Genomic DNA, 25,881 nt, shown 5'->3' with positions numbered 1-25,881 from the left:
CTGAAACCCTTGCATAAAATTGACAGTGTTTTGAGTCGGAAACCATAAAATTGATTCATGCGAAAGGACTGTAACCTTTGCATAGATACACCTTGTAGACAGGTAGATTCGAAAGCGTACTGGTTAAACCCGTAAATTGATTTATGCGGAAACACTGTAATCTACGCATAATTGCCCGTGTCATGGACTAGTCGAAAAAAGAAACAAAACCCCTTTAAAACATGTGAGACAATAAAAGCTAGTAGTACATTTGTTCACGTTCCATATGACAGTCTGTCAAGGTGTGTGCAACCTCTGAAAAACTAGTGAAAATGCAAAACCTGCATACCTTTGTGACAAAAGGATGGCTGTCTCTGACTATGCTTGATGTAGGAAAGAAAACGTGGATTAAAATACATTCAATATAAATACATACGCGTCATAATACATTTTGTCAGTAGATGGCAGCACAACACATGGCAGAGTATATAGAAAAGCTTAAAAGGAAGATTTCACAATGTTTAACATTACACGCTGCACTCGAGTACAGAAATGCCACCACCAAAAAAAAACAAGTCACTGTTGATAATCGAATGAGACTTGGTTCCGATAAACGAAGCGATTAATAAAGTGCGGCAGAAATCCATGTGGCAAAACACTCCTCTGACTGGGATGCAGATTCGGACTTCAAACGAGTGGAAAAACTGAATTGTGCTGTGCTGAAGAGACACACAGTGGAACTGATCTCACCGATCTTGACACAGCGAGGCTGCCGGTGTTAAGAAAAAAAAAAAAAAAACTTTATTGAGTGGGAGCAACTTGATTGGCAACGAGGAGGAAAATACATGAAAAACGACAGGAAGTCAAGTAGAACAGATTTGCCAATCCAAAAATGGCATGTGAGAACCAATAGAGGTGTAAAACGCAAATAATAGTATGGCCACACGCAAATCACGTAGTCCCGGGTGGCTTCCTGCACGCCTGCGCAGGAGAACGTCCAGCAGCAAACAGCAACAGGCATCGGATCGACACTGCTTCGTCATAGAGGAGCCTAGGAGGAAATAGCACGACCTCGAAGTACAGGTGAGAATCCGCGCGCTGACTAAAGCTTGCGCCACGTTATGATTTGAAAGAGGTTTGAAAAGGGCCATGACGGTTGAAGAGGCAAATGTCCAGGGATAACGAGGGACCCCAATAAAGTCAAAAATAAGCTTACCTTTGAGAGTCCACACAAGCCACAAATAGTACAAACGTTGAAACAATCCCACAGAAGATTGTAGATTGTAGAAAGTAATTTCCTAACAATAGACTTTCCTCGCAGGTGCAGTACTTTTGATTGCATGTGACATCGTTGCCTTTGAAGTACAAATAGAGTTGAAAAGCCTTGAGTTGAACAAACGCCGTAGCCATGGAAGAAACAGAGTTTTCTTGTAGTGTGAACAACAGAGAGAGGCAGGAGCTGCTAAGAGAGTTGAATTGGTAGTTAGCGTAGAGGACACTCAGCGGTGTGTAGATTTGAACTGGCACTTCGAGTCGAAGACACTGCACTGTGTGTAGATTGAGACTGTAACTGGCACTTTGAATTGAAGACGCTCTGCGCTGTGAAGATTGGAACTGGCACTTGATTTGAAAACACACGTACTGTGGTGACAGGAACTGGAGTTTTGAATTGAAAGTACAGCAATAGACACGTAGCAAAAGCTGGAAAGTAGATGCCCAAGACTGAGTGTAAACTTCTCAGGCGGTTTTCCTCACTGGAACAACTGGCAGACAGTATTTCCCATACGTTAGGCTTACCCTCACATGAAGGCGCAGCATCGATAGAAGACGTTGAAGATGTTGGCAGGCTTACTCTCACTGAGGGCACAGCACTTGCGCAGACACAAAGGAACAACTGGCAGAGTGGTAGTGGGCGACCAATGGGAGGTCACTGGTGGGGTCAGGATGCCAGTTGAGATGACTTGAGTTGAGTTGATGTATTTTGAAGCTGCTTGAAGATCTTGTAGAGGTGACAGAAGTAGGTTCTTTCAGTTCAATCCCATCCTCGTCGCCAAAATTCTGTAGTAATCAGGTCCATTCAGTAGTGATGATTTAAATAGGTTTATTGGAAGATGGTACAGGATCACAAGAAGATTAGATTAAGATCAAATAAAGACAAAGTCTAGATCAGATAAAGACCCCACCAGGAGCAGCCAGCAGGCAGCTCAGCCCCAGTCAACTGACATTACTCACTGGAGATTCCCAACATTCTGACTGCATCATCACATGAACATTCCACTGGTGGTAGACTGGCATTGCATCAACATTAGCAGGATATAACAGACATTCACACACATAGGCTTTCTTAAAGATACAATGACAATGCTGGTCTTTTGTGAAAAATATATACTATGCACTATTTCATTATTTATACCTTTTAACTTTATCAGTTAAATTGTCAATTTCATCTTCTGGCTCCTTTTCATAACACTCTTGTTTGAGAGTAAAGCCTACTTCTACTAACTCAGTGTAATCAACAAAATGGCTCTTCTCTCTATATGACATTTTCTATTACAGCAGGGGCTGACACAAACGCAGCAAATCGTTACCAAACATTTCCCCTAACAATAGGCCAGACCTATTGGATTTGCCAATGCTTATTTTCTATTCTCTCTGATCAGTGATTCAGTTCTAACAGCACTAGGTGGCACCACTTGCGACATTTTTAAATACATACATCTGACTTTTCATTTTTATATTTTTTTCATTTGCCTATTGAATAACTTTCAATGTGGTATGACTGCTGTTACTCTTCTAAAGAGAAATCTTTGGCTCATGATCTTGGTGATGTACAAAATGTAATGTTCACTCTCTGTGTAATCAGTATGTTCCTAATTTTGAAAGCCCTACCTTGGTCTTGCATCTTCTCATAACGAGGGTGTAATAAGAAAACAGATGTTTAGCCATGTTTCATCAAAGCAGCATAGGATCATTGTGTTGTGATGTTTTAAAAAAAATGTTTAAGGCTATCTATTCAACTGGTATTAAAATAATGTAATCAATTAACAATCAATAATGTCTCTTTCTCTAAAATTTTCTTAGTCTGGAAATTATGGAGACATTGCATACGTGGAACGTACTTGCGATGGTTTATTTGCTGGTCTAGGAGGAGCACTGGTAGGTTAACTTTCTTACAAAAAAACATGGCGCTTGATAATTTCCTGATTAACTCTACTTATAAAACTTGTTTTTGCATTACATTTACAAACTCTTCAATACACTTAATGCATGATAACCTTTTAGTGTGATATCTGAACTTTACAACAAGATGCAGATCGTAAAGTTTCTCTACCACCTGTCAGCCGGACACCTGCCAACATTGAGTGTATATTTCTCACCATAAAAGTTAGGTTGCTTGCCACCCACCACTCAGCAAACTACTTCACATAGCTTGGGCTTTCATTCAGTCTGCGTAGAAAGGCAAACATTCTTATGCACATCAATAACAATTAGACAGGTATGCCCTCTGATGAGCAAAGCCAGAATATTCATAGTGTACAAATCTCGAGGATAAAACATTGAATCCAAATTATCCAAAGGTGAGTATATATTTTCTGTACCTAACTCCATGCATATGTTCCTTTGTGATAAATACATCTTCCTGGTATGTAGCTGTGAAGTTGGGAATAGTAAATCTATGCGTCTGCTGTGTGTACTAACTTTTGATATTTTGGTCTACGATGTTTGTCCACAGTATTCTTGTATCTCGATATTCTGAGCTTTAATATTTAGTTGTACAACTATTAAATGGATGTTAGATGAATTCACCAAAAGGAAACAGTAAATCCAACACACATTAAGATGGAGGAGTAACCTACGGAACCTACTTGCCAATAGGAGGCATATTCCAGTGCAAACCACTTGTAAATATTGCAGTACTACTTAGAGAAACCTTGAAACATTGGGATACGTTGCTGAATCACTAGACTATAGGGGGGGTGGCCTATCAAAGCCATCTTCATCAGAGCTCTTGAAAGCAGAGCCCACTTGCTGGAAGATGGATCCCTCGTTGCCATTGGAATTTTGTCATACAACTGGTAGTTGAACAAAGAGGAATATAGCCAGTACTTTGATCAGGTCCATGATGTCTTCTTCATCTTGTTTCAAACTCTGAAAGGTTTCAGAACATGTTGCAAACATCATTAGAGTTATACAGGTCTAGATACACATGCCAACAGAGTTTAATGTTAACATGAAATATATGTCAATATAAAAATACATGTATTTAGAACATGGTATGTAGAGAATACCTATTATAAATGTAATACAGATCCACTTTGCAGTCCAGGTCTGACAGAGACATATATTTATTGTGTTGTTGGAGAAAATGGCAGGCGACACTGCTGGAAGTGCCTTGGTTACCTGGATTTGAGTGCACATGGCAGTTTGCTCCCATATTGTGTTACACGTTGTGAAAAATTCCAAAACAAATTTCATCAGACAAAATCTGGCAAATGCTGAGTGGAGAAAAAGAGCAACACTCTAAATTATACAATGCAAGATGTGAGAACATGCCACATATTAAACTTTTATCTCACATTTCAAGCTGCACATTGTGGTTTGGGAGGTAATACTGCAAAGGGGATAAACTGAGCTCTGTGGTATTCATATTTCCTCAGACAGTGGTATCTCGCGTGATTACGGAGGCTCTGCAAATGTGAGTCTAGAAATTAGGATTAGCAAACAGATGTGAGCACAGAATCTCATAAGTGTTTTAAGAGGGCCATAATCATTGATACCAAACCAAGAAATGACTGCTAAGTGACTCTAATGAATTATCAGTGTGTCTAAGAACGTGACTAACAACATAATCACAGATCTGTTCATTGTGGCGAAGTAGCCTGTATATGAGAGATCTGACAACAATGACTGCATTTCATGCTTTTAAACGTGTTGCAGACAGTGCAAGTCCTCATTTTTAGAAGGTACATAAGCTCAGATTTACAAAGATGTCACGAATGCAGTGCAGCAACCAAAGTTGCTGGCTGTGTTGCGAGAGAGGAGGAGAGCAGAAAACCACCATATCTTCTAAAATATCCTGCTCTCCCCTAGCACTGGTGCACATTTAAGTTCCCTAGCGCCACATACACACACCCTTGCACCTTATTACAAAGTTTTCTGCATCATGTCTAGCACAGGTTTTGTACTGGAAGAGTACCCTTCTATTGCAAAATACTGTTCCTAGACAAACTTTAAAACTTTTCCTAACTTTGGATGTGTCTGCAGCACATATGCAAAGTTGGAAAAGTTTAGAGAAATATAAATGTTTCTTCTTTTTACACTTGCCTCAAAGATTCATTATTTTTTGGTGCAAAACTTTGGCTACTATTGTTAGGAGATGAGGTTTTGCATGAATAACTGTGGGTGGTTGCATGGAAACAACCTTGTACTATCCATGGAACATCCCCCTTGCCGCAAATCAATGGATATTAGTTTCAGCCAACTATCCAGCACAAAACACATTTTGTGTAACTTTTGTGAGAAAATCTGCCCCATAGATGTAACAGGCAATTGTGGGATTTGGAGCCAGTTTACCAATCTGAATGTTCAAATATATGTTGTTTGTGTGGCCTGGTCTACTTCTACTAGAAGGTGTCTGTGGCTTATTTTCTTCTGTCCTCTTACAGGGTGGAGTTTTGCATGGCCTTGGACTTGCTGCTGGTGAAATTGGCCTATGTTTGACCGGAATATTGGTAAAAGCTCTTTCTTTAATACATACATTCCTGTCTGTTCAATGCCTACTAATTTAAACATCGAAAGATAGAAAGGCAAACATTTTCTAGTGGATTCTGGCAGAAGTGAGAACTAAGTGCCAAGAGGTGATTTTCATATGACTCCTATGTACCTCCACTTCCCATCATCTGAGATACTCTTCACACTACAAAATGTAGAGTGCTCAAACCCAATCACACCAAAGCTTCACTATCAGTCATTCGTCTGATCATAACATATTTTTTCAAATTCCAAGTAAATATGCATAAGATTCACCCCTGTCCACTGCAACAGTCCAACCTAGATTATGAAACGAGTAGATGAACTTCAGCAAGCAATGCAGCATTTTTTCTTACCATAACTATATAGTAACTTATTTGTTTGCTGCAAATCTATTTCTGGGAATTTAATTTTTTTAATGTATTTTCAGAGCATGTATCTATAGCACAGAATGGATTCACTCTGGTTAACAATATTATAATCACTGAATGGATTGGCACAAGACCAAATGAACCAGGCTGTAGTATGCCAGTATATCGTCTGCATAAATATGTTGTCCTAAATAAGTTTGAAAAAATAATGTCTGATTAAGAGTAGCTTTTCTATTATTAAGTTTAATGGGGTGATATTTATGTTAACAATATTTTGGAAAATATATTTATGTCAGATGGCACCAGGTACGGTTTTGGTAGGTACGAAGCAAAAAAAGATGCTACATAATTCAAAATTCAAACATGAGATTTTACCAAATATCAAGCTCATTGAGTACTAAAAAATGTCCAATGCCACTCAGAAGGACTGGTACACTAGAAACCTTCTGTTAGGGAGATTGTATCTTGCTAGGGCTTAATTGTTGTCCTTAAATTATTTATACAAAACCTATTTAAACCTATGAAATCCTTTGATTCGGATCCTCAACAAAGAAATGCTGCTGCTGGAAGTACGAAAAGAGTCCGGTGGAATCCAAACGTGGATTCTAGATGGGAAGAGCCTGAAAGCAGAGGGGACAGAGTCCGGGTCACTTTGGAGTGACCAGGGGCTCGGTAGACAAATGCCCACCGATGTCGGGTGCTTCAGGTGTGTTGACTGTGATCTTGACTCTTCAGTTGCGAGGACCCGGAGCCGTCTAGGATGACCAGGAGAAGGAGGCGAGCTGTCGCACGAAGGATGTCGAGTACTGAGGGGTCAGTGTCCGGTGGGAGCACCAACAAGCCTTGGCAGCGGCAAAGAACGTAGAAGGTCCAATTCGGTGTCGAATTGGGGGGTCGGTGTCCGGCGGGAGCACCAACAATCCTTGGCAAAAGCCACCCATGCAGGAAGGTTAAACAGGTTACGGTGCAGACCAGCAAAGTCCAGGGGACTCACCAAACAATGGGGAGTCAGGGCATGTCTGGAGCAACCAGGAAAGCCCATGAAAAATCAAGATGACCTTAAGAAGGACCCATAGGCCGAATGACCAGAAGTCGCGAGGGGACCACGAACAAGAATGCAAAGTACCAACCCACGGAGCACTTGGTGCGAGGAGGCCAGAGTCCTTAGGTGCAAATACTGCTCAGGGTGAGGACTACAAGGAGTCCAATGCACAAGCTCAGGAATTGCCAACAAGCATATGCAACTGCAAATGGACGCGGTGCACAGGGGTTTGGGTAATGCAGTCCCTACGAGAGATGTTGGCCTCAAACTTGATGAGAGGGCAGATCGACCTCATGGACCTTTGGAAACCTATCTCCTGTGTTGCTGAAATCTTCCACAGGAGCTCATGAGCAGCAGACCAGTCAGTTGGGGTTCGGTGCCTGCGAATGCAGGGGAGTGACTCCTTCACTCCAAGGGAGATTCTTCAGTTGTCTTAAGTGCACCACAGGTCCTGCACGGAGCCTGGATGTAGCAAACGCACAAACTAAGCTTCGGACGGAAAGGGTGACAAAGTTGAGCCCAGTCGGGGTCCAGCGATGTCCAAGGTGTCCAGACTGTTGAATGTCAGTGGTTTCTTCTTGTAGAAACTTGTCCACGTAAAATCTAAAATCTTACAGCCAGGTAAGCCCTTTTGTACCCAGGGGAGAGGGTTGGACAGATACAGGGGACCCTCCTAGGGGAGGTGCAGGACACAGGGGTGGTTATACCCATGTCCTTTGTCCAGATTCATGCCAGCGCAGGAACCAATGGCTCCCAGAACTGGTTTGAGCTGGACTATGCATAGGGACACCAAATGTGGCACAAGTGCAGACTTTCAGACACTCTCAGAGTGCACCCACCCAGCCTCATACACTAAATCCTGTTTGGGAGATGGTTACACCTCCCTGTGACAGGATGCCTATTGTGCTGCCTTCCTCTTCTCGAGCTTGGCTCAGCAGCAGGAGGGCAATAATATGTCTCTGGTTGGCAGCTTCTATTTTGTGGTGTCCAGGTCGAGAAGGCTGGCACCGTTTAGACCAGTGACCCCACGAAGGTCGCTTCAGAATGGTAGAATCATACCTCCCACACCAGTTACTGGTGTGGTGATATGATTCCAAGGTGTTTGATACCAAACACGATATGTTTCTATGCAGCTGTTTTCGAGATAGCATTTACCATGAGGTCATAATGCAACTCTACCTATGTGTCCGGCTGAGTCACAGACAACACGGGAGAATGGTCCACGAAGGCTGCAGAGAGGCTCTGCTCATGCAGGGCCACTCTCTCACATAAAACACAGCATCCTGCCTTCAGGATTGTTAAGGCCTGCTATAGGAGTGACTTATACATTTTAAGTGTAGTGACAAATAGATATAGTGAACCTATGTCTAAGGTAAGTGGTATAAGCACCAGCTTACACACGTTGCAGTAGCAGACCTGTAGTTCCATTTTGCATGGTCTCTCATGGGTGGCATAATACATGCTTCAGCCCATGGGAGGCCTCTGGGGTGCCTATGCCCTGTGTACATGGGGACCATATACTAGGGACTTATAAGGTTACCCAAGTATCCAATATGGAGTGTGCCAAAGTACATGCATTGCAATTTTAGGGAGAAAGCAGATAGACTGGGGTCCTGGCTAGCAGGATCCCAGTCAGCCTAGTCAAAAACCAGAAAAACACCAGGCAAAAAGTGGGGGTAACCATACAGTCAGATCCAACCTTCCTACAATAATATTTTGTGACTTTTTATTTTGCTCTGTGATATACAACTAGGCCCTGATTTACATATCACTTAAGTTGCGCATGGCAGCAGAAAAGTTGCTCTGCATGGAGGGCAGAGAGCAGAACAGTGACAATTTTTCTAAGACATGACGCTGTTCTACTCTCTCCCTACGTTGGTGCACTTAAAGCTGCCATTCCCCTATGCAGACACCCTTGTGAAATAGTGCAAGGGTTTCTGCATTGTGGAAAGCATAGGTGTTATACTATAAGCGCTCTCTTCCGGATCACTATGCTTTAAGGCGTTTCCCACTTTGCATGAGTGCTGTACAATGCAGGACACATGCAAAATGGGAGAAACATGGAGAAATGAAAACATTTCTTCTCGTTAAACCTGCCTTGAGGAGGTGCAGAATTTGGGTGAAAATCCCTGTCTATAATTCTTTGTAGATAGGGATTTGAGGCAAAAAAATACAGGTGGTTGCGTGGGAATGCCCATGCGCCACCCATGACACACACCCTTGACCTAAATAAATGCAAGACAGCCCATTGCTAAGCTCTGTGTTACTGTAGGTTACAATTCAACAAAAATCGGTCTTTGCGTTAGATTGCAGATACCACCTGAATGCTTTGCTTGGAGTTTGGGCTACAAAAGTAACATAAGCCTGATGCCAAGTGTTTGTACATCTGGGCCTTAATTGGGAAATACATTTCAGGTTCCTTTAACAAGTAGAAGATTATGGTAGTGTTCACGACCCAGGTAGAGGATGGGCCACTGGGATCTTCATTTAAGACTTCATTTAGAGTTGGATGGTGTAGAAAAGGGAGAGAGAGTGGTATATATACTGGAGAGGAATAGACATAAAGTGAGAGACCAAGGGGCTTGTTCAGGATTTGGCAGAGCAGGAGCCTCCCCATAAATCAGCAGGGCGACCATCCCTCCACACATGCCATTCCTCTGCTTCATTTAGAGATGGGGTGATGTTAGGTTTCAGGGAGTGGCGCCTTTGGAGACTCTGCTTTTTGAAACTTTTGACCTGGCAATCCATTGCCAAAGAGCTACTGGGTCATCAGTAGTCTTAAATCCTCCATACTTAGACATATATTTTTCTTGCATCATTCAGGAATAAAAGCGCATTGGTCTCTTGTGACATAAATTCCTCTTTGCCTCAAGGCCATTGCTTTTTCATTTGGTTTAAAGAGCCTTGCTTTGTGTATTTTTTAAAATCTTGTTCACCTGAAAAAGGCTTATACTATTTGTAATTTCTGAATCTGTCTCTGTGCCTTTTCCATAACCGGCTATGACTGTGTAAGGGCTTTTCTCTTTGAAATCCTGTACTTCTAATTAATGTTCTCTCTTCTTTTCAGGGAGGAATTGCAGGAATAGCTGGAGGTCTTGTGGTAAAGTTCACTTTATTGTTTGAACCAATTTATGATGACATTTACTGTTTGCCTGCACAGACAGAATCACTTTATAAATGTTTAAATCTTCTCAGTAAGGCTTTCTGATAAAAATGCACTTCCTCTCCTGGGCACATTTGTGTTTCATTAAGTGTTAGGTATTCATCACAGGCCGGATTTACTAACCTTTCATGCAGAGCAGTGTGGCTGCATTGAATGAAAGAGGAGAACAGAAGAGCACCATGTATACTGAGATATGGCAGTGTTCTCCTCTCACCCCACACTGGCTCACTTTGGACTGCCATCCGTCAGAGCTCACACCCTTGCATCACAGTGCAAGGGGGGTCTGTCAAGCACAGTTTATGTACTGGAAAGGGACCCTTCCAGTACAAAAACCAGGCTGTAATACTGTTCCAGCTTCCTATGTGTGCTGTACGGTGCAGAATACTTGCAGAGTGGTAATAATGTCTGTTCCTGTGACTTTCACGCAGGCCTAGAAGACGCATAAAGTTTTGGCACAAATACTTGTCTACAAATGTTAGTACGAAAGGAGCTGTGTCAAAACTCATAGACGGTTGCATGGGAATTCCAATGTACCACCCATGGTAAATCCTCTTGATGCAAAGAAGCACAACGTGTAATTTTAGGCAACATTCCAATGCAAATCATTATTTGAGTTGGAAAGTAAAGTATAGCACAATACTTTGTGCTGAGTTTGTATCACTTTTGTGTGACTAAATCTGGGCCATATACCTAACATGTAACAACAAAAAGATCTGAGAACCCACATCATATTTTTTAACGTTGATGTTTGTGAATCAGGCTTCCCTTAATAATTATGTACTCATATTTGGGGAAAATGCACATGAATTTGCTGAAAGATTGGATTCATTCTTTCACAATTAAGTGGGAAATTAATCAATTACAAAGTACACTCCTCAGATACAACGTCCTAATCTGTGAATGTTTATTTAATTATGTCTTCTCCAGTGCTATCTAGACTACTGGTGTAATGTACCCATCACTAGCTGTTGAATATTTTAGGATATACACCTCATCCCCACCGCTCTGTGCTTTGATACCGCTATTTTTGTGAATGTTTCCCGGTTGAAATGTTACTGATGTTCAGTAAATAATTTAATCATTCATCGTTTAATAGAGCGCTAATGTGTTGTTTTTCAGACACTTGCAGGCACTTTTATATGCAAACCTTAACTTAAAAACCAAATGCAATGCTCATGAGCTCACCCTAAATAAGAAAGATGTAATTTCAATGGTGGTAAACCACAGTATAGATGAGATTACATGTCACTTGTCCCCCACACTCTGACAGGAGCAACTATGAATGAAAAATCATTTATTGGTTTGATTATATGTTATTTAATTACATTTTGTTTGTATGAGATGTTATTTATTGACATAAATATTGTGGATTCATACGCATTGTTAGTGGTGTGCATGTTATGGTTTGTATGACTATTCTGTTAGTTATGGGTTGTGGCCATGACAATACCTGCACTTTAACCTTTCTATGTTTCAATCATTTTCTTGGGAAAATATATAACATCTAATCTTTTTGGGAGGGTACAGCTCCCCCTCTCCCACCTCATTTGTTTTAACCCTCTCCATCTTTCTACCTATAATCGAGGAATGTGTGTGTGTGTGTGTGCATGTATATATATACATATATGTATATATATGAATATATATATGCAAAGAATGTAAAAATAAAAGGTTAAAGCTTAGTTACAGTTAAGAAAACTATATTTAACCTTTCTTTTCTATGTTCCAATGTTTTTGCAGTTTAACTTTTGTTTGTATAGAAACAAAAGATTAAATACAGTTTTCTTAACTGTAACTAAGCTTTAACCTTTGAGATATATATATATATATATATATATATATATATATATATATATATTTTTTTTTTTTTTCACTTAAAAAACCATAGGTTTCACACACGTTATAGATAGGAATTAGCATTTAAAAAACCTTGCAAATTCACTTAAAAAACCATAGGTTTCACACAGGTTATAGTTAGGTGGACATTTCCCTCGTAAAAAACCAATGAAATTCCCCAGTTATAGTTAGTTCAGATAACTATAACTCGCACACCCGCAATCCACTGCTGATGACGTCAGATATTACATCACTGATGACATATGTGTCTTTCTGAAAAATAAATATTTGTAATATATGTATAGCTAAAGATTAATGGAAGAAGACATGGGTAAATAAGTGTCTAAATACAGTGATGTAATATCTGACGTCATCAGCAGAGGATTGCGGTCGCGTGAGTTATAGTTGCCTGCAGTAACTATAACGGGGGAATTTCATTGTTTTTTTACGAGTGAAATGTCCAGCTAACTATAACATGTGTGAAACCTACGGTTTTTTAAGTGAATATATATATATATATATATATACACCCAGAGATAGAGAGAGAGAGAGAGTAAAGCAACACTGCCACATGATATTAGTTCTTTCTGTTTAAACACATAGGGTTTGCCCCTACAGATATTATATGGTGTGAATATACCTGCAAGTTGGTAGAATGTTTTGGTCAGCATCATTGTAGGAAAGCTTAGGGGCTTGGATGCAATATTTCCATGGTGTTAGGATCCTTCTTTAGAATCTCTACCAGTTTAGCTCCATGGAGAAGGAAGACATGAGCATCATTAAAAATACAAGTATACATCCCAACATTTCGTGTTGACATTTACATTGTCATCATTTTGTAAAAATGTCCTTTAAACCTTCTAATTCTATTGTCTTTGTCCATTATTGTTCTAAACTTGCCTGGTTCTAATGCTGAAAATGCTATTCATATGCAGTTTCATATTTCTGTGTGGTGAGGTGAAAGGTTTCCCTCTTTAATTGTTTTTTGTTTCTATCCTGAAGGGAGGCATTCTTAATGCAGCAGGAGGCCTTGTGGTAAGATCAGTCTCTAATTTAAAAAATAATTTGTCACAAACTCTCTCATTTATATGCGTTGCAACACCTCCGAGTACTAGCCCTCCTTGAACCCCTCTACACACATGCATCCACACACACACACGCACACTATGTACAGTTGAATAATTGGTTTAAAACAATTTTACATGGTAAGAAATATACCTCTGCAATTATTATTAAGAAAGTGAGGAATATCGACCACCTGCTGCGAAGTCTCTCCAATATTGTCCATTCTGTACAATGAGTTTTAAACTCAATTCTAGTGGTTAAGGCCTCAATTAGAGTTCGGCGGCCAGGCTACTGCTTCACAAATGTGACTAATGTCTTGTCCACCCTATTACAAGTACTTTATATCCAAAGGCACGTGTAATAAGAGGAAAGGATATCTGTCACATATCTGTCACATTTGATTGATTTATTTATGCGTTTTTATATAGCTCAAACTTTACCCGAAGGTGTCAGAGTGCTTTACAATAGAATCAGTTACATTATATAAGGACTTCAGAGTACTCGAATAACATAAAATATACGAAACAAAAAAATCTAAACTCACGTAAGAATGGTAGTAAGTACAAATGTCTACTACAGTTACATATATACAAGATTCAAATTCACCCATGATTACATTTTAAGAAGAGTTGAAGCGATTAGGGTTGGACAAATATATATCACATTTTTACAGAGCATGATCTGGCCATTGCTGGAGTTCTTGAAGGGCACATTCAGGCAGGCCTTTAGGGGCTGTTGCACTCATGGGCTGCATTCCTGGAGGAATCCTAGAGCTGGTGAAGTTCAGATGTCTTTCACAACCGTAGTCCCGTTTGCCTCAACCTCTCCAAGGCAGCAGCAGAGATGCCCGGGGGCCTGTAGGGTGTCGATGTGGGTACAGAAGTTTGCTTCAGTTTTGCTGAACCCAGCACATAGACTGGGGGTTGAGATGTGGGAGGGGTAGCGTCAGAGTGGTTTGGGTCGCAGGGATGTCCAAGTTAGAGGGGGCCACCGGCACACCGGCTCACCTTTGGCACTGTGTTGGGGCCTCCATGTCAGCCAAAATAGAGTCCTTGGTACCAGTTTGCTGGGCACAGCAGGGCATTGGCATTGGACCCGGAGTCACAAGGCCAAAGATCAGCAGCAGCCTCCCTAAACACCCGATGGTGCTCAGCAGCCTTCTATGCACTGGTTACTGGGCAAGGGGGAGCACATCAGCGGACCCGGGAGCACACGTCAGACAAGCCCAGGCCGGGCCACAAAGCACACCACCCTCCCGCTGGAGTGGGCTTCACCGCCAAGATGGTGGTCTCCTGCATTACCCATCTCCTTTGTTGTTGTATTGTTCTTGCTGTAATGCCCCGTTCCATGATCCTGGGCTCCACTGTCTGCCATGGGAGATCGAGCGATAGTCTCACTCAACTCCGGAACATGCGTGGCTAGATGGAGGGGCTGCATTGTGATCCATGCCAGAACGATGATCCAGAGACCAGGAGATCCTGAAGGGACTCCCTTATCAGTCGGCTATCGTACAGCATGTTCAATGGCATTTGTAATATGGTAGGCAAGATATCGGTCACATTTGTGACAGACTATACCATTTTCCAAATTCTAAATTAGGCCCAAAGTCCTCTGTTATGCGCACATGAATACTGAGAACAAAAGTCTAGAAGTCACATCATTCATTTTGGTGCTTGCATAAGGATTTCATTATTATTTAAAGTCCATTATGTAAAGTGCATTAAACTGCATGCTTTTGCAAAACATTGTATTAGTCTCAACCTTTTGCATTACATATTATTCAGTATGGGCATTCTGCTTGTGAGGGAATAATTAAACAGACAATAATGTGGTCATTTTGGTCCAGTCCTAGCACTTTTATTAAGACTTAAATTTAGAAAACACAACCCTTAACTTTTCTTATAACATTACACATTCATGTAAAACTGTGTGATGGTCAGAATCGCCGAATTCATCAAGGTCTCGAATATACATTTGTATGTTTATGGTTACGAGTTGACTTCATATCCTGACATTTAAACATGCCCCTTTCAGAAATGTATTTGCAGTCCTATGTTGAGCATGGGTGTGTAATACATTCCTCTTCATTGAAAACTCACCTTTGTTCTTTGCAAAATGTGAATTTATGTTCAGAAAAGAAGTTGTTTACAGATAATATAATGTCAGTGTAGCAAATCTGCTCCCATGTAGTCGGACCATAGAATGTTAGCCCTGCTTCATGAACCTGCGACTGAAAAGTCTCAGGATGAATCACCTGCATGAACTTTCACATATAAAGAATAGTTGCAACTTTTCATGAGGAACAGTGGTTTTCAATCAGAAATCTCCTAATGGGAACGTGCCTGACAAACGTTTGTGAGTACTCACAACGCTTCAAGGACATTCATTTGGTAGAAATCCCTTGGCCTTGATTAACCATAACATTTCTTATTGAGCAGAGTTATTCCTACAGGACATTCTGCCTCATTGGAGGAATTTAAGTATGTGCAACCCCATGCGTGAGTACAAGTGAATATTTGTACTCATAAATGACGGTTTGTCCGCATTCAAGTGTCACATTCACAGAAATACCTGATCCTCCAATACAGGCCTCCATAACGGGGCCAAGATCATAGAGAGAGGTAAATACCACTGCTGAATATATAGAAACCCCACTCTTGTCATTTACATGGTATCTATCTCCTGATAGGTTTCGCAATTTGTCACTCTCACTTTGTCAATGCTGATATGTTACTTGCGTTTGAACTTTAGCAGGTGGATGCAACTTTGATTTAAAATATGTTCATAGATCAGTGGAATATGCATTCTGCTCTGATGGAAATTAAATGGTGCAAAAATCTGCAAACAAAGACTGCTTTCATTATGTCATTCGATTTCTTCCTGCACATTCACAGTAACCAAATTTACTACAAATGGCAAATTTTCCTAACAACATGTAATCATGCAATGTGGCATAATAGTTCACATTTGATTATAAAAAATGACATGAAATTTTGCTAATTATGCCAGTGCAAAAAACAATTCCATCTGAGCCTTGAGAGGTGGTCATCCTTCATGTTTTGGAGTGAGCAACATTCTTCTCTGCTAAAATTGTTTTCCGGTCATTTTTCTGTCGTAATTAATAGAGCAGTGTTAATCACAGTGAAACAAATGCTCATTGCTACATATGATTCTCACAGGACAGACCACCCTACAGCACTTAATGAAATTTTGCAACACAGGTTTTGTTCTCCCTTCTAATTCAGACTTTTTTACCTCCTCCAGGGTGGTGCGGAAAATTTGGTCACCGGAATCGTGGTACAAATTTAAATCATATTCTATAGGTGCATTAGGGATTATTTTGAAGAAATTATATTTCCATGCTTGAGTTGTATTTGACCATATCTGTTGCATGTTTTGAAGTGTGTCACAATCTACCCTGCCACTACTGTTCTTCATCATAAATACAATAACTGCAATGTTGACTCTACTGCAACACAACAGGCATGTGTGGGCCCATAAGATACCAAATTCCAGTGGTGCAGAAAGGGTGCCATGGGCCCACATGCAAGGGTTGAAAACAAACCCCAAAATCTCAATTGTTTAGTAAAAACAGCCATGTCTGAGATGCATTGGGCCCCTTAAGCCACTGCAACTGCTGTCCCATTGATGTCTATTCCTCTGCCAAAGTACCTCCCACACCGATTCCCGATAGCAGACATTACAGTGTATCAGCCAGCTGCTCAGTTATTCTTTATTTTGTCTTGCAGGGCGGTGCTGCTAATGTGTTAGGTGGAGTTGCGGTAAGCATTACCTTGAATGAGCACAGGCGAGGGAGCCTGCAAGAAACAGATAGCCCCATTTGATTGATTCTGACTGATAATGCAATCATGTTTTACAATATTCCACCCCCTCCTCCCAGTATTGCTGTTTTCTCTTTTCCCTGCAGAATAGTCCGTTACACCTCACCAATATAAACATCATATTTAGATTTATGTCACAATCTATGCTGCTGCTACTGTTCACAATTTTCAGTATCCTTTGGACCTGCTGCCAGGGGCGGAGCTTTGGGGGGAGGAGGGGGGTGTATTTGTAGTATATAATTGGGTATAGAGGCTTTCAGTCTGGTATGGTGAAGTCACTGTCAAATTTAAGCCTGGATCTTTACATGCCCACACTGACAAACGCACACTGACATTCTCCCTCTCTCTGTCTCTAGTCTCTGCCCTAAAACTTGGTTAGTTTGAAAACTATTGTGTTTTAAGTACGTCTAACAATCCTCTCTTTCCATTGGCTCTTAAGCCCCCCTGTTCTGCGTCTCATAATGTATTTTAACAAGATATGCCAGCATGATTGTTGGGAAATCTGAAGGTACCCCCCTCAACCTTACTGTCTGCTGCACCTTTGATAGGTATGTCACTGCTAAAGTCCCGCCAACATATATTGCCTGCAGAAGACTTAACAATGTGTCTCATTCCCTGCTAACCTGATGTGTATTTGTTCCCCAGGGCGGTATTGGAAATGCACTAACCGGACTTGTGGTAAGCTTTAGCTCTGATTCTATATCGTTGAAGTGTGAAGGGGAACTCCTGCTGAAAACTGTTGGTCTCACATATGGATTGCTTTTGATCTATAAATGAATCATATTTTATAGTATTACACCTTCCTCTCTACTAATGCTGTCCTCTATTTGTCCTCTAGAAAGGTGTTACGAACATAGGAGCCGGAGCTACAGTAAGGAAAATATATATACATCTATATCATATAAATTATACATTTATATTACTCATGTCTTTTCATTGTACAAAAATTATGAGTAGGGGCTGTTGATAGCATATTTCCATTGAGATAGGGCTTCACGACTCTTGGTTGTTACATGACATTTTATCCACTAGTTTTAGAAGATGTCACCATCCCTTTTACAAAAAATCAGCTCTGTTTGATGACAAGGATAGTGGTTTAAATACAACAGTGTTTGTTTACAAAATTAAAAAGATAAAACTACATTAGTGGTGATTCCTGTGATTTTAGTTAAAGTCAAAGTTTCCGTGTTTCAAGCTCAGGAGTATTGAGACCACTTAATGGCAGATCAATAAGCTACTGCTCAAGTTCATAACTAAAGGTGTGACTATACCGTACATATATATGCACACTGTGTCATCCCATTCCTGTATCTATGTCAATTCTCTGAGTGAGCCAATCAGTTGAAAAGAGTAATACGATATTAAAGGCAGAAGAGCATGGGATAAGAGGTAATTATTTCATACTGGTAGGTGGAGATCACACCTGCTAGTAAGTGATGCAAACAAATGTCTAAAACCAGTTTCCCGGAAAGGGAAATTGCATTGGTGTACCAGTCTTCAGGAAAAAGTGTCCATATGGAGTTTGTGTGATGGAACATCGCATGCCTATACAACTCATGCCTTACCACGCGGTCTTAACCATGACCGTGTCTTTACGACACATGCCTTTACCACGCATGCCTTAACCACGCAATTTTATGGTAAATACATGACTGGTAAAGGGACATGTGTGGTAAAGATCACACTCCTGTCCCTCTCCCCTAATCCCTAAAAATTGCCCCCTACCATCTAATCTATCCATCCCAGGCATATAAACTACCCTGACGTCTATCCTGATCCTTAAAATTCAACCCCCATTCCTCAAAATACTACTCCTACCCCAGCCCCCTTCTTGAGCCCTAAAAACATCCCCACCCTGTTAAACCTTCCCCACCTCCCCCTGCCCCCTGCCCCTTGCCCAACTGCCCCCTCGAACTGTAAACTGCCCCTTTCCTGTCCCCTGGCCTCAGCCCTAAAACCCAGCCACCTAAAAAGTACTCCAAAACCAGCCACCCTCCCTGAGCCCTAAAACCAGTCCTACCACCTAAAACCTACCCCGCCTGCCCCCTGCACCAGCCCAACGGCCCCCCAGCCTATAAACATTCCCTTTTATGTCCCCTACCCTGAGCCCTAAAACTCATGACCCCCCAGCCCTGAAAACTACCAGACCCCCAAGCCCCCAAAACTATCCTAGCCCCCATAACTACCCCCATCCCCTACAAACTACCACCACCCCAAAACCCCACTTACCTCACCGCCTTGCAATCCTTCCTCTTCCTGCTTCCTGCTCTTCAGCCAGCTAGCCAGCAACTTGACCACGCATATGCGTGGTTAAGGCATATGCGCTGTCAAGGCATATGTGTGGTTAAGGCAAGCATGGTAGGGCTTGCAATGTCAGAACACACGTGGCTGAGGCTGCTGTGTTCCAACTGTTTTTCTCATAAGGACACCCTAGGAAATGTAGCATCACTGTAGGAACATATTTTAAAACAACAATGGATACCACTCACACATCAACTGACAGAGCCATGCAGCCAGGTACAAACCCACTCACATGCCTATACAGCCACTCAGACATCCACTCACACAGTGATACAGTCACACAGCCACTCAGATGACACTTTAGAAATAGTATTACTCATCAGTAGTAGAGAGAGTATAGTAATTTAACGTATAGGGTAGATTAGTATTTATCTTTAAGTTTCAGAAATGTTAACAAAACACTTACACTCACTAGATGATGCCAGCAGTGATGTCATTTGAGATGTCATCAGTGATGTCACTGATCATGTCATGAGTGATGTACTAGGCGAGATCATAAGAAGTGCAGTGCGGGGGCATACGTTATAGTTAGCTCAGGTAACTATAAATGCTGAATATCCATGGTGTTTTGCGTGTAACATCTGAGCCTAAGTATAAAGTCCCAGTAACTTTTTTCTTTTACTGAATTTCTAAGGTTTTTTAAATTCTATTTTCTAACTATAACAACACTGTAATCTTTGATTTTATAAGTGAATTTTGAAGCATTGTTAAATTTTATTTCCTATCCATAATGTCCCTGTAAACATTGTTTTTCAAATGAATTTCAAAGGTTTAAAAAAAAATGTATTTCCTAACAGTATCCTGTAACATTTGAGAGTATGTGTGTGTGAGTGGCTGTATAGGTCGGTGATTAGGTATGTGATGGCTGTATGGGTCTGTGGCACATGGTTGATGGGATTAAATGCAGGAGTTAGAAGAGATTAATTATGATTAGGTTGCAGAGGTATGACTTTCAGCAGAAGGAGGGAAGATTGTGATCGTGTAAATGAGTTGGGAGAAATTTGATGAAATAGAGAATAGTCAAACATGCATTTGTCATAGTAGGTTGTCCTGAGACAGAGGAGGCATGCAGAGCCTGGAAGGGATGAAGAGAGACATTTGAAAGAGAGAATAAAAAAGGAGAGGCGGCAAACAGAATTTTAATCAAAGGAAGTTTTTAAATGCCGGATTCAAGGACTGTAGTGAATATTTTTGAGACAGCATGCTGTTTGAGGATGCAAGGATGTATAAAGAAGCAACATTATGTACTTGTGAAGATTGTGCTATATCAGAAATTTTTAATAGGTACTAGAAGCAGATACAACCATCTCTTTGTTGCTACACTACTGCTAGACAAATGATCCAGCCAGGTCAGTTTATGAGCTCAAGGGCTGAAATTGAAAAGTGAAAGATAATGGCTGGATGCATATTTCGAGAAAATACCTTGGAAATAATGTACACATTGAAAAAGACATCCTGCCTTTCATCCACAGGTTCGAATCAGAGTATTAATTATACAGCAGAGTTGGATACATTTAAATACCTCTGATTTGCATTGGCACGAGATGGAAGATGAGAATAGCTTCCCAAGGAGTGGAAGTGTATTACCTGCATTACAATGGCTGGAGGGCAGGGAATGCAAATACTGGTATGAGTGAGGGGGCGATGAAACGGCTCCCTTTACAAATTTAATGAACACTTTTGTTAGCAAATGGCTGCTGGTTAAACTTCTGAAGCACTGTCCTTTTTGAAGATGCTGTAGGTGAGTAGGGGTGGAGCTGCAGGTTGAATGGGGCCCTGAAGGTGAACTCGGACAAAACGGAGGTCCTCATCCTCGGCCCCACCCCCTCAGCCTGGGACGACTCCTGGTGGCTGACCGCACTGGGAGCAGCACCAAGACCCACCGACCAGGCACGCAACCTGGGGTTTATCCTCGACTCAACACTCTCCATGGCCAAGCAAGTCAACGCCGTCTCATCCTCCTGCTTCAACACCCTCTGCATGCTCTGCAAGATCTACATGTGGATCCCCACCGAAACAAGAAGAACGGTCACCCAGGCCCTCGTCAGCAGAAGGCTGGACTACAGAAACGCCCTCTATGCAGGAGCCTCGGATAAACTCCTGAAATGACTACAACGCATACAGAACGCCTCTGCACACCTGATCCTCGACATCCCTCGCCACTTCCACATTGCACCCCAGCTGATAGACCTGCACTGGCTTCCTGTTAACAAGAGGATCACCTTCAAGCTCCTCACCCACGCACACAAGGCACTCCACAACACCTGACCAGCACACCTCAAGAGACGACTCACCTTCTACACCCCTAACCGCCAGCCCCGCTCCGCCGACCTCGCCCTCACCACCGTCCCCCGCATCCAAAGAGCGACCACCAGCGGCAGATCATTCTCCCACCTCGCTGCCAAAACCTGGAACACCCTCCCCATCCTCCTACGGCAGACCCAGGACCTACTAACCTTCAGGAGGCTACTCAAGACCTGGCTATTCGAGCAGTAGCATCACCCCTCCCCCCAGCATCTCAAGGGTGAGTAGTGCAATTTACATATTTCTTGATTGATTGATTAGGTGAAACCAAGCATTTGTCTACCTTTAGTTTGTTTTACATTTGTTTATTCACATTTTTGCACACACAATGATAACATACATATTGATCAATGTCAGTAGGTGACCTGCATGTGATACAACTTTACAACAACAGAACAACTAACTTACAGGACAGAAAGTCGAAGAAGAGATCGAGCCAGCGAGTTTTATTGCACTTTACATTATACATGTCTATACGATTATGCTTTTACACATTTTGCTTTATTTAACTACCACAACAAAAGCAACATTTGTGTATTTTGCTATTTAGGACCTTTTGTGTAGAGTAATGTTAATTTAGGTACTTGACTCCACCATATCAGGACCAGTACTATCAGTATCTTCAGTTTGTTATGTGCATATCCATTCCAGGATTGGACCCAATATATCTTTTGGCCTTGAGGCAGGGGGCATAAGTTCCCAATATAGGGCATGTTGGGTCTGGCAGTAGGCAATGTCCTGCAACCAGGCTTTAATCGATGGTGCCTTGGTCTTCCCCCAGTGCATAGCCACTCGTCTCCTTGCCAGGAGTAGGAGCATTACATGTAGTTTCTGTGTGCTCACCGGAGTATATTTCACGTATCCCAGTAAGCCTGTGAAAGGTGTAGGGTCTATTAGAGTTCCTACTGATTCCCCAATCATGCCGTAGATATCAACCCAGTATTTTGCTACAGGTGGGCAACTCCAGGCCACATGCAGAAAAGACACCGGCTCAGCCCTGCATCTCCAACAGCTAGCATCAGGCCTAAGTCCCATGCAGTTTAGCTCCATCGGTGTCCTACAGAATCTATGTAGGAACTTAAAATTTATTAGCTTTAGCCTGTAATTGAGAGAGAGCACATGTAGTTGGGAGCAGCAGAACTTCCACTGCTCTTCTGAGTTTGGAGGATTTATTTCAATGTTCCATTCCATCAGTGCTTTTGGAAACAGTACCAGAGCAGTGTTGTGCATGTTGCTATAAAACCTTGTGATAAATTTGAGTGGAGTTGGGCCAGTCAGCAAATGTTCAAGTGCATGTAGCTTAGGTGGGGGCCTTAGGAAGGTGGTGTTTGCTTGTTGGCAGGCCTTGTATATTAGATGATATAGAAATAACTATTCTTGTTTTGCCAGTAAGGGGCGAAATGTATTCTCAGGATATAGATCTGCAAATGTGTGTTTATCCCTAGCCCACACCCCAGCACCACACTTACTGGTCCTCCACTGGGGGGATACATCGGTTATGCACCACCGGTATAAAGGGTGCATATAGGACCTCTAATTTGGCTCTGTTTCCCAGACCTTCCCAGACCCATCTTAGTGACTCAACTGTGTCAATCTAATTATGTGGTCTTCTATATGGCTGGCATATAGCAACTGATAGTGGCGTGGGTGCAGCTTTATCTTGCTCAACTGCAAAATTAGGCTGAAACGGTACAGGGTGGACCCAATAATGGAGGAACTGAGCTTGGGCGCACTATGTATATGACGGAATGGTTGATGCCTTCAGACCTCCCTGTGTCAGGGGAAGCATCAGTAGTTCACATGAGACCCAAGCTTGTTTTCCAACTCAGATCAATGACGTTAATAGGGACTAAAGTGTCTTGAAGAAAGCCTGTGTTAGTGTAAGTGGAATATTTATAAATAGATATAAAAATGTAGGCAAAATAACAATTTTAGCTATTGCTATACGGCCGGCCAAAGACAAAGGTAGTCTATTCCAAGTAACTCTCTTGCCCTCTAGCCATGTCACTGCCCTGCCATAGTTCATGACACACTGTTCTTGAATATCGCTGCTCAGCCATATTCCCAAATATCAAACAGGTCCTTCAGCCCATTTCAGAGGGTACTCCATTTGACAGGGCTTGGTGTTTCTCGTGAGTGTGAATAGAACCGACTTTGTCCAATTTATTTGTATACCTGCTAGTCCCCCAAATTTTAGGATTTTCCACAGCACTGGGTTTAAATTGTCTGCAGGTCAATAATAAACATTGTGATATCATCTGAGTATAGTGATACGATGATTCCCCTGGTGGAGAAACCCAGTCCCCTGTCCTCGTGGTGCTGCGTCAATCTAGCAGCTAATTGCTCCATAGCGGTTGCAAACAACAGGGGGGACAAGGGGCAGCCCTGTTGTGTACCTCGGGTGATTGGTATCTTCGAAGAGACCAATCCATTTAATCTAAGTCTAGCAGAGGGACTTGTATACAGTAATTTGATCTGGTTAATGTATGTTGGGCTAAATCCTAATCTTGCTAATATAGTAAAAATATATTGCCACTCTAGCGAGTCAAAGGCCTTGGTGGCATCTAAAAGCACCACCAAGGCTTGTGTTTGGGGATTTAAATAATGCAGTACTGAGAAAAAGGTGCGTAGATTGTGTTCTGTAGCTCTACCTGGGATGAAGCCCGATTGATCGGGACTGAAGATCCAGGGAGGTAGGGGCTGCATTCTGTTTGCCAATAATTTAGCATACATTTTGGTATTGGTATTAATTAAAGATAGAGGGTGATATGAGGCTCTTTCATTGGGCTGTTTCCTTGGCTTGAGTAGTAATAATATGATTGCTTCTCTAATTGTGGGGGGTAGAATCCCAGTTTCCTGCACTTGTCCTTACAGCGTCAGGAGCTGGGGGGCTAACAGGTCTACGTAGCTTTTATAGAATGCAGCTGTGAGGCTGTCCGACCCCGGGGCTTTATCCGAGGGCAGGCTGTTTATTACTTGTTTTACATCTTGTACAGTGTAAGGCTCATCCAGGTAGGCCCAGTGCCGCTTGCTCAACCACAGAAGCTCAATCGAATCTAAATAGGTCAGCACCTCCACCGGTATTGTACGTGAGGAGGAGGAATATAATGTGGTGTCGAATTTTGTAACTTGGTCTCAAATTTTTGCGGGCCTCTGACCTCATTGTGGTTATCATCCAGTATCTCGGATATGAACATAGCATTACCAGGTGGGCACAGCATATGAGCTAGAGTTTTACTGGGTCTGTCTCCCTCGCCATATCATCTAGCCTGTGCATATTTCCCCCAAAATTTCACCTCTCTGAGTGCCTCCGCTTCGTATTCAGAAATTAGCTCCCTATTGTCTCTCAGGAGTTTTAGTTCTCCCGTTCTGTAATACTGTAGTTCCAGCATTCTTATGTTAGATTCTAGTTTTTGGATGGTCAGCCTAATTGATTTCAATATCCCAGCCTGTCTGGAAATACACTGCCCTCTTATAACCGCTTGAAGGCCTCCCATAAAGGAGCTTGGAATTGCACCGTTCCTGCGTTTGTGTCGAAATAATCTTCTATATCCCCTATGATTTGTTCCCTGAAGATGGTATCAGTTAGCGCATGAGAAGGGAATCTCCAATTATTAACCTTAGGGAGACCCTCGCGCATGGTCAGTCTCAACAAGACAGGAGCGTGATCCGACAAGGTTCAGGATAGGTGTCTGACCTCTGTCGTCCAAGCTGCTATGTCTGGTGACACCAACCAGTAGTCTAAGCATGACCAGGCATTATGATGTGCTGATATACATGTGCTCTTAGATGTATCCGGATGCCTGTGTCTCTAAATATCTAATAAATGTCCCTCTGTTATTATGGCGTTAAGTGTCTCGTTAGATCTTGGGTGTAGTCTGCGAGCCCCTCCCCTCCTGTCCATATGGTTATCTATTAGAGCGTTGAAGTCTCTGCCCCATATGACTGTGTCATGTCCTACCAGGGTGATTTTAGCCCACACAGTTTGAAAGAAATCTGGCGAGGCAACATTAGGGCCATATATAGCAGTGAGTGTAACTTTTGTCACACGTAGCCTCCCACCCAGGACCACATATCTGCCCTCTGGTGTGTCCAATATTTGCCAAGTCGGATCAATATGGACATCCCTCTAGCAAAGTTAGAATAGATAGAAGAGTTGATTGAGCTCCAGCACTTGTTATTTAGCTTAGTTTGCGTAATGCTGCTTAAGTGCGTTTCTTGTATAAA

At 41.9% G+C, this 25,881-nt stretch overlaps 1 protein-coding gene across 5 annotated transcripts in view; it reads left to right on the top strand.

Moving 5' to 3' along the window:
* The window catches only part of LOC146811214 (uncharacterized), a 106,540-nt gene that overhangs the window by 21,263 nt on the left and 59,396 nt on the right, over positions 1-25,881 (top strand). For all 5 annotated transcript variants that reach the window (XM_085618253.1, XM_085618252.1, XM_085618255.1 and 2 more), the window contains exons 8-15: positions 3,061-3,135; positions 5,646-5,711; positions 10,211-10,243; positions 13,145-13,177; positions 16,472-16,504; positions 16,957-16,989; positions 17,695-17,727; positions 17,888-17,920. In XM_085618253.1, the coding sequence (XP_085474379.1) occupies positions 3,061-3,135; positions 5,646-5,711; positions 10,211-10,243; positions 13,145-13,177; positions 16,472-16,504; positions 16,957-16,989; positions 17,695-17,727; positions 17,888-17,920 (339 nt within the window). The remainder of the gene's footprint in view (positions 1-3,060; positions 3,136-5,645; positions 5,712-10,210; positions 10,244-13,144; positions 13,178-16,471; positions 16,505-16,956; positions 16,990-17,694; positions 17,728-17,887; positions 17,921-25,881) is intronic.

Source organism: Triturus cristatus, chromosome 7 (genome assembly GCF_964204655.1).
Source record: "Triturus cristatus chromosome 7, aTriCri1.1, whole genome shotgun sequence".
NCBI lineage: Eukaryota > Metazoa > Chordata > Amphibia > Caudata > Salamandridae > Triturus > Triturus cristatus.
Note: the sequence above shows the minus strand (reverse complement) of the source record. Positions and strands in the feature narration are given on the sequence as shown.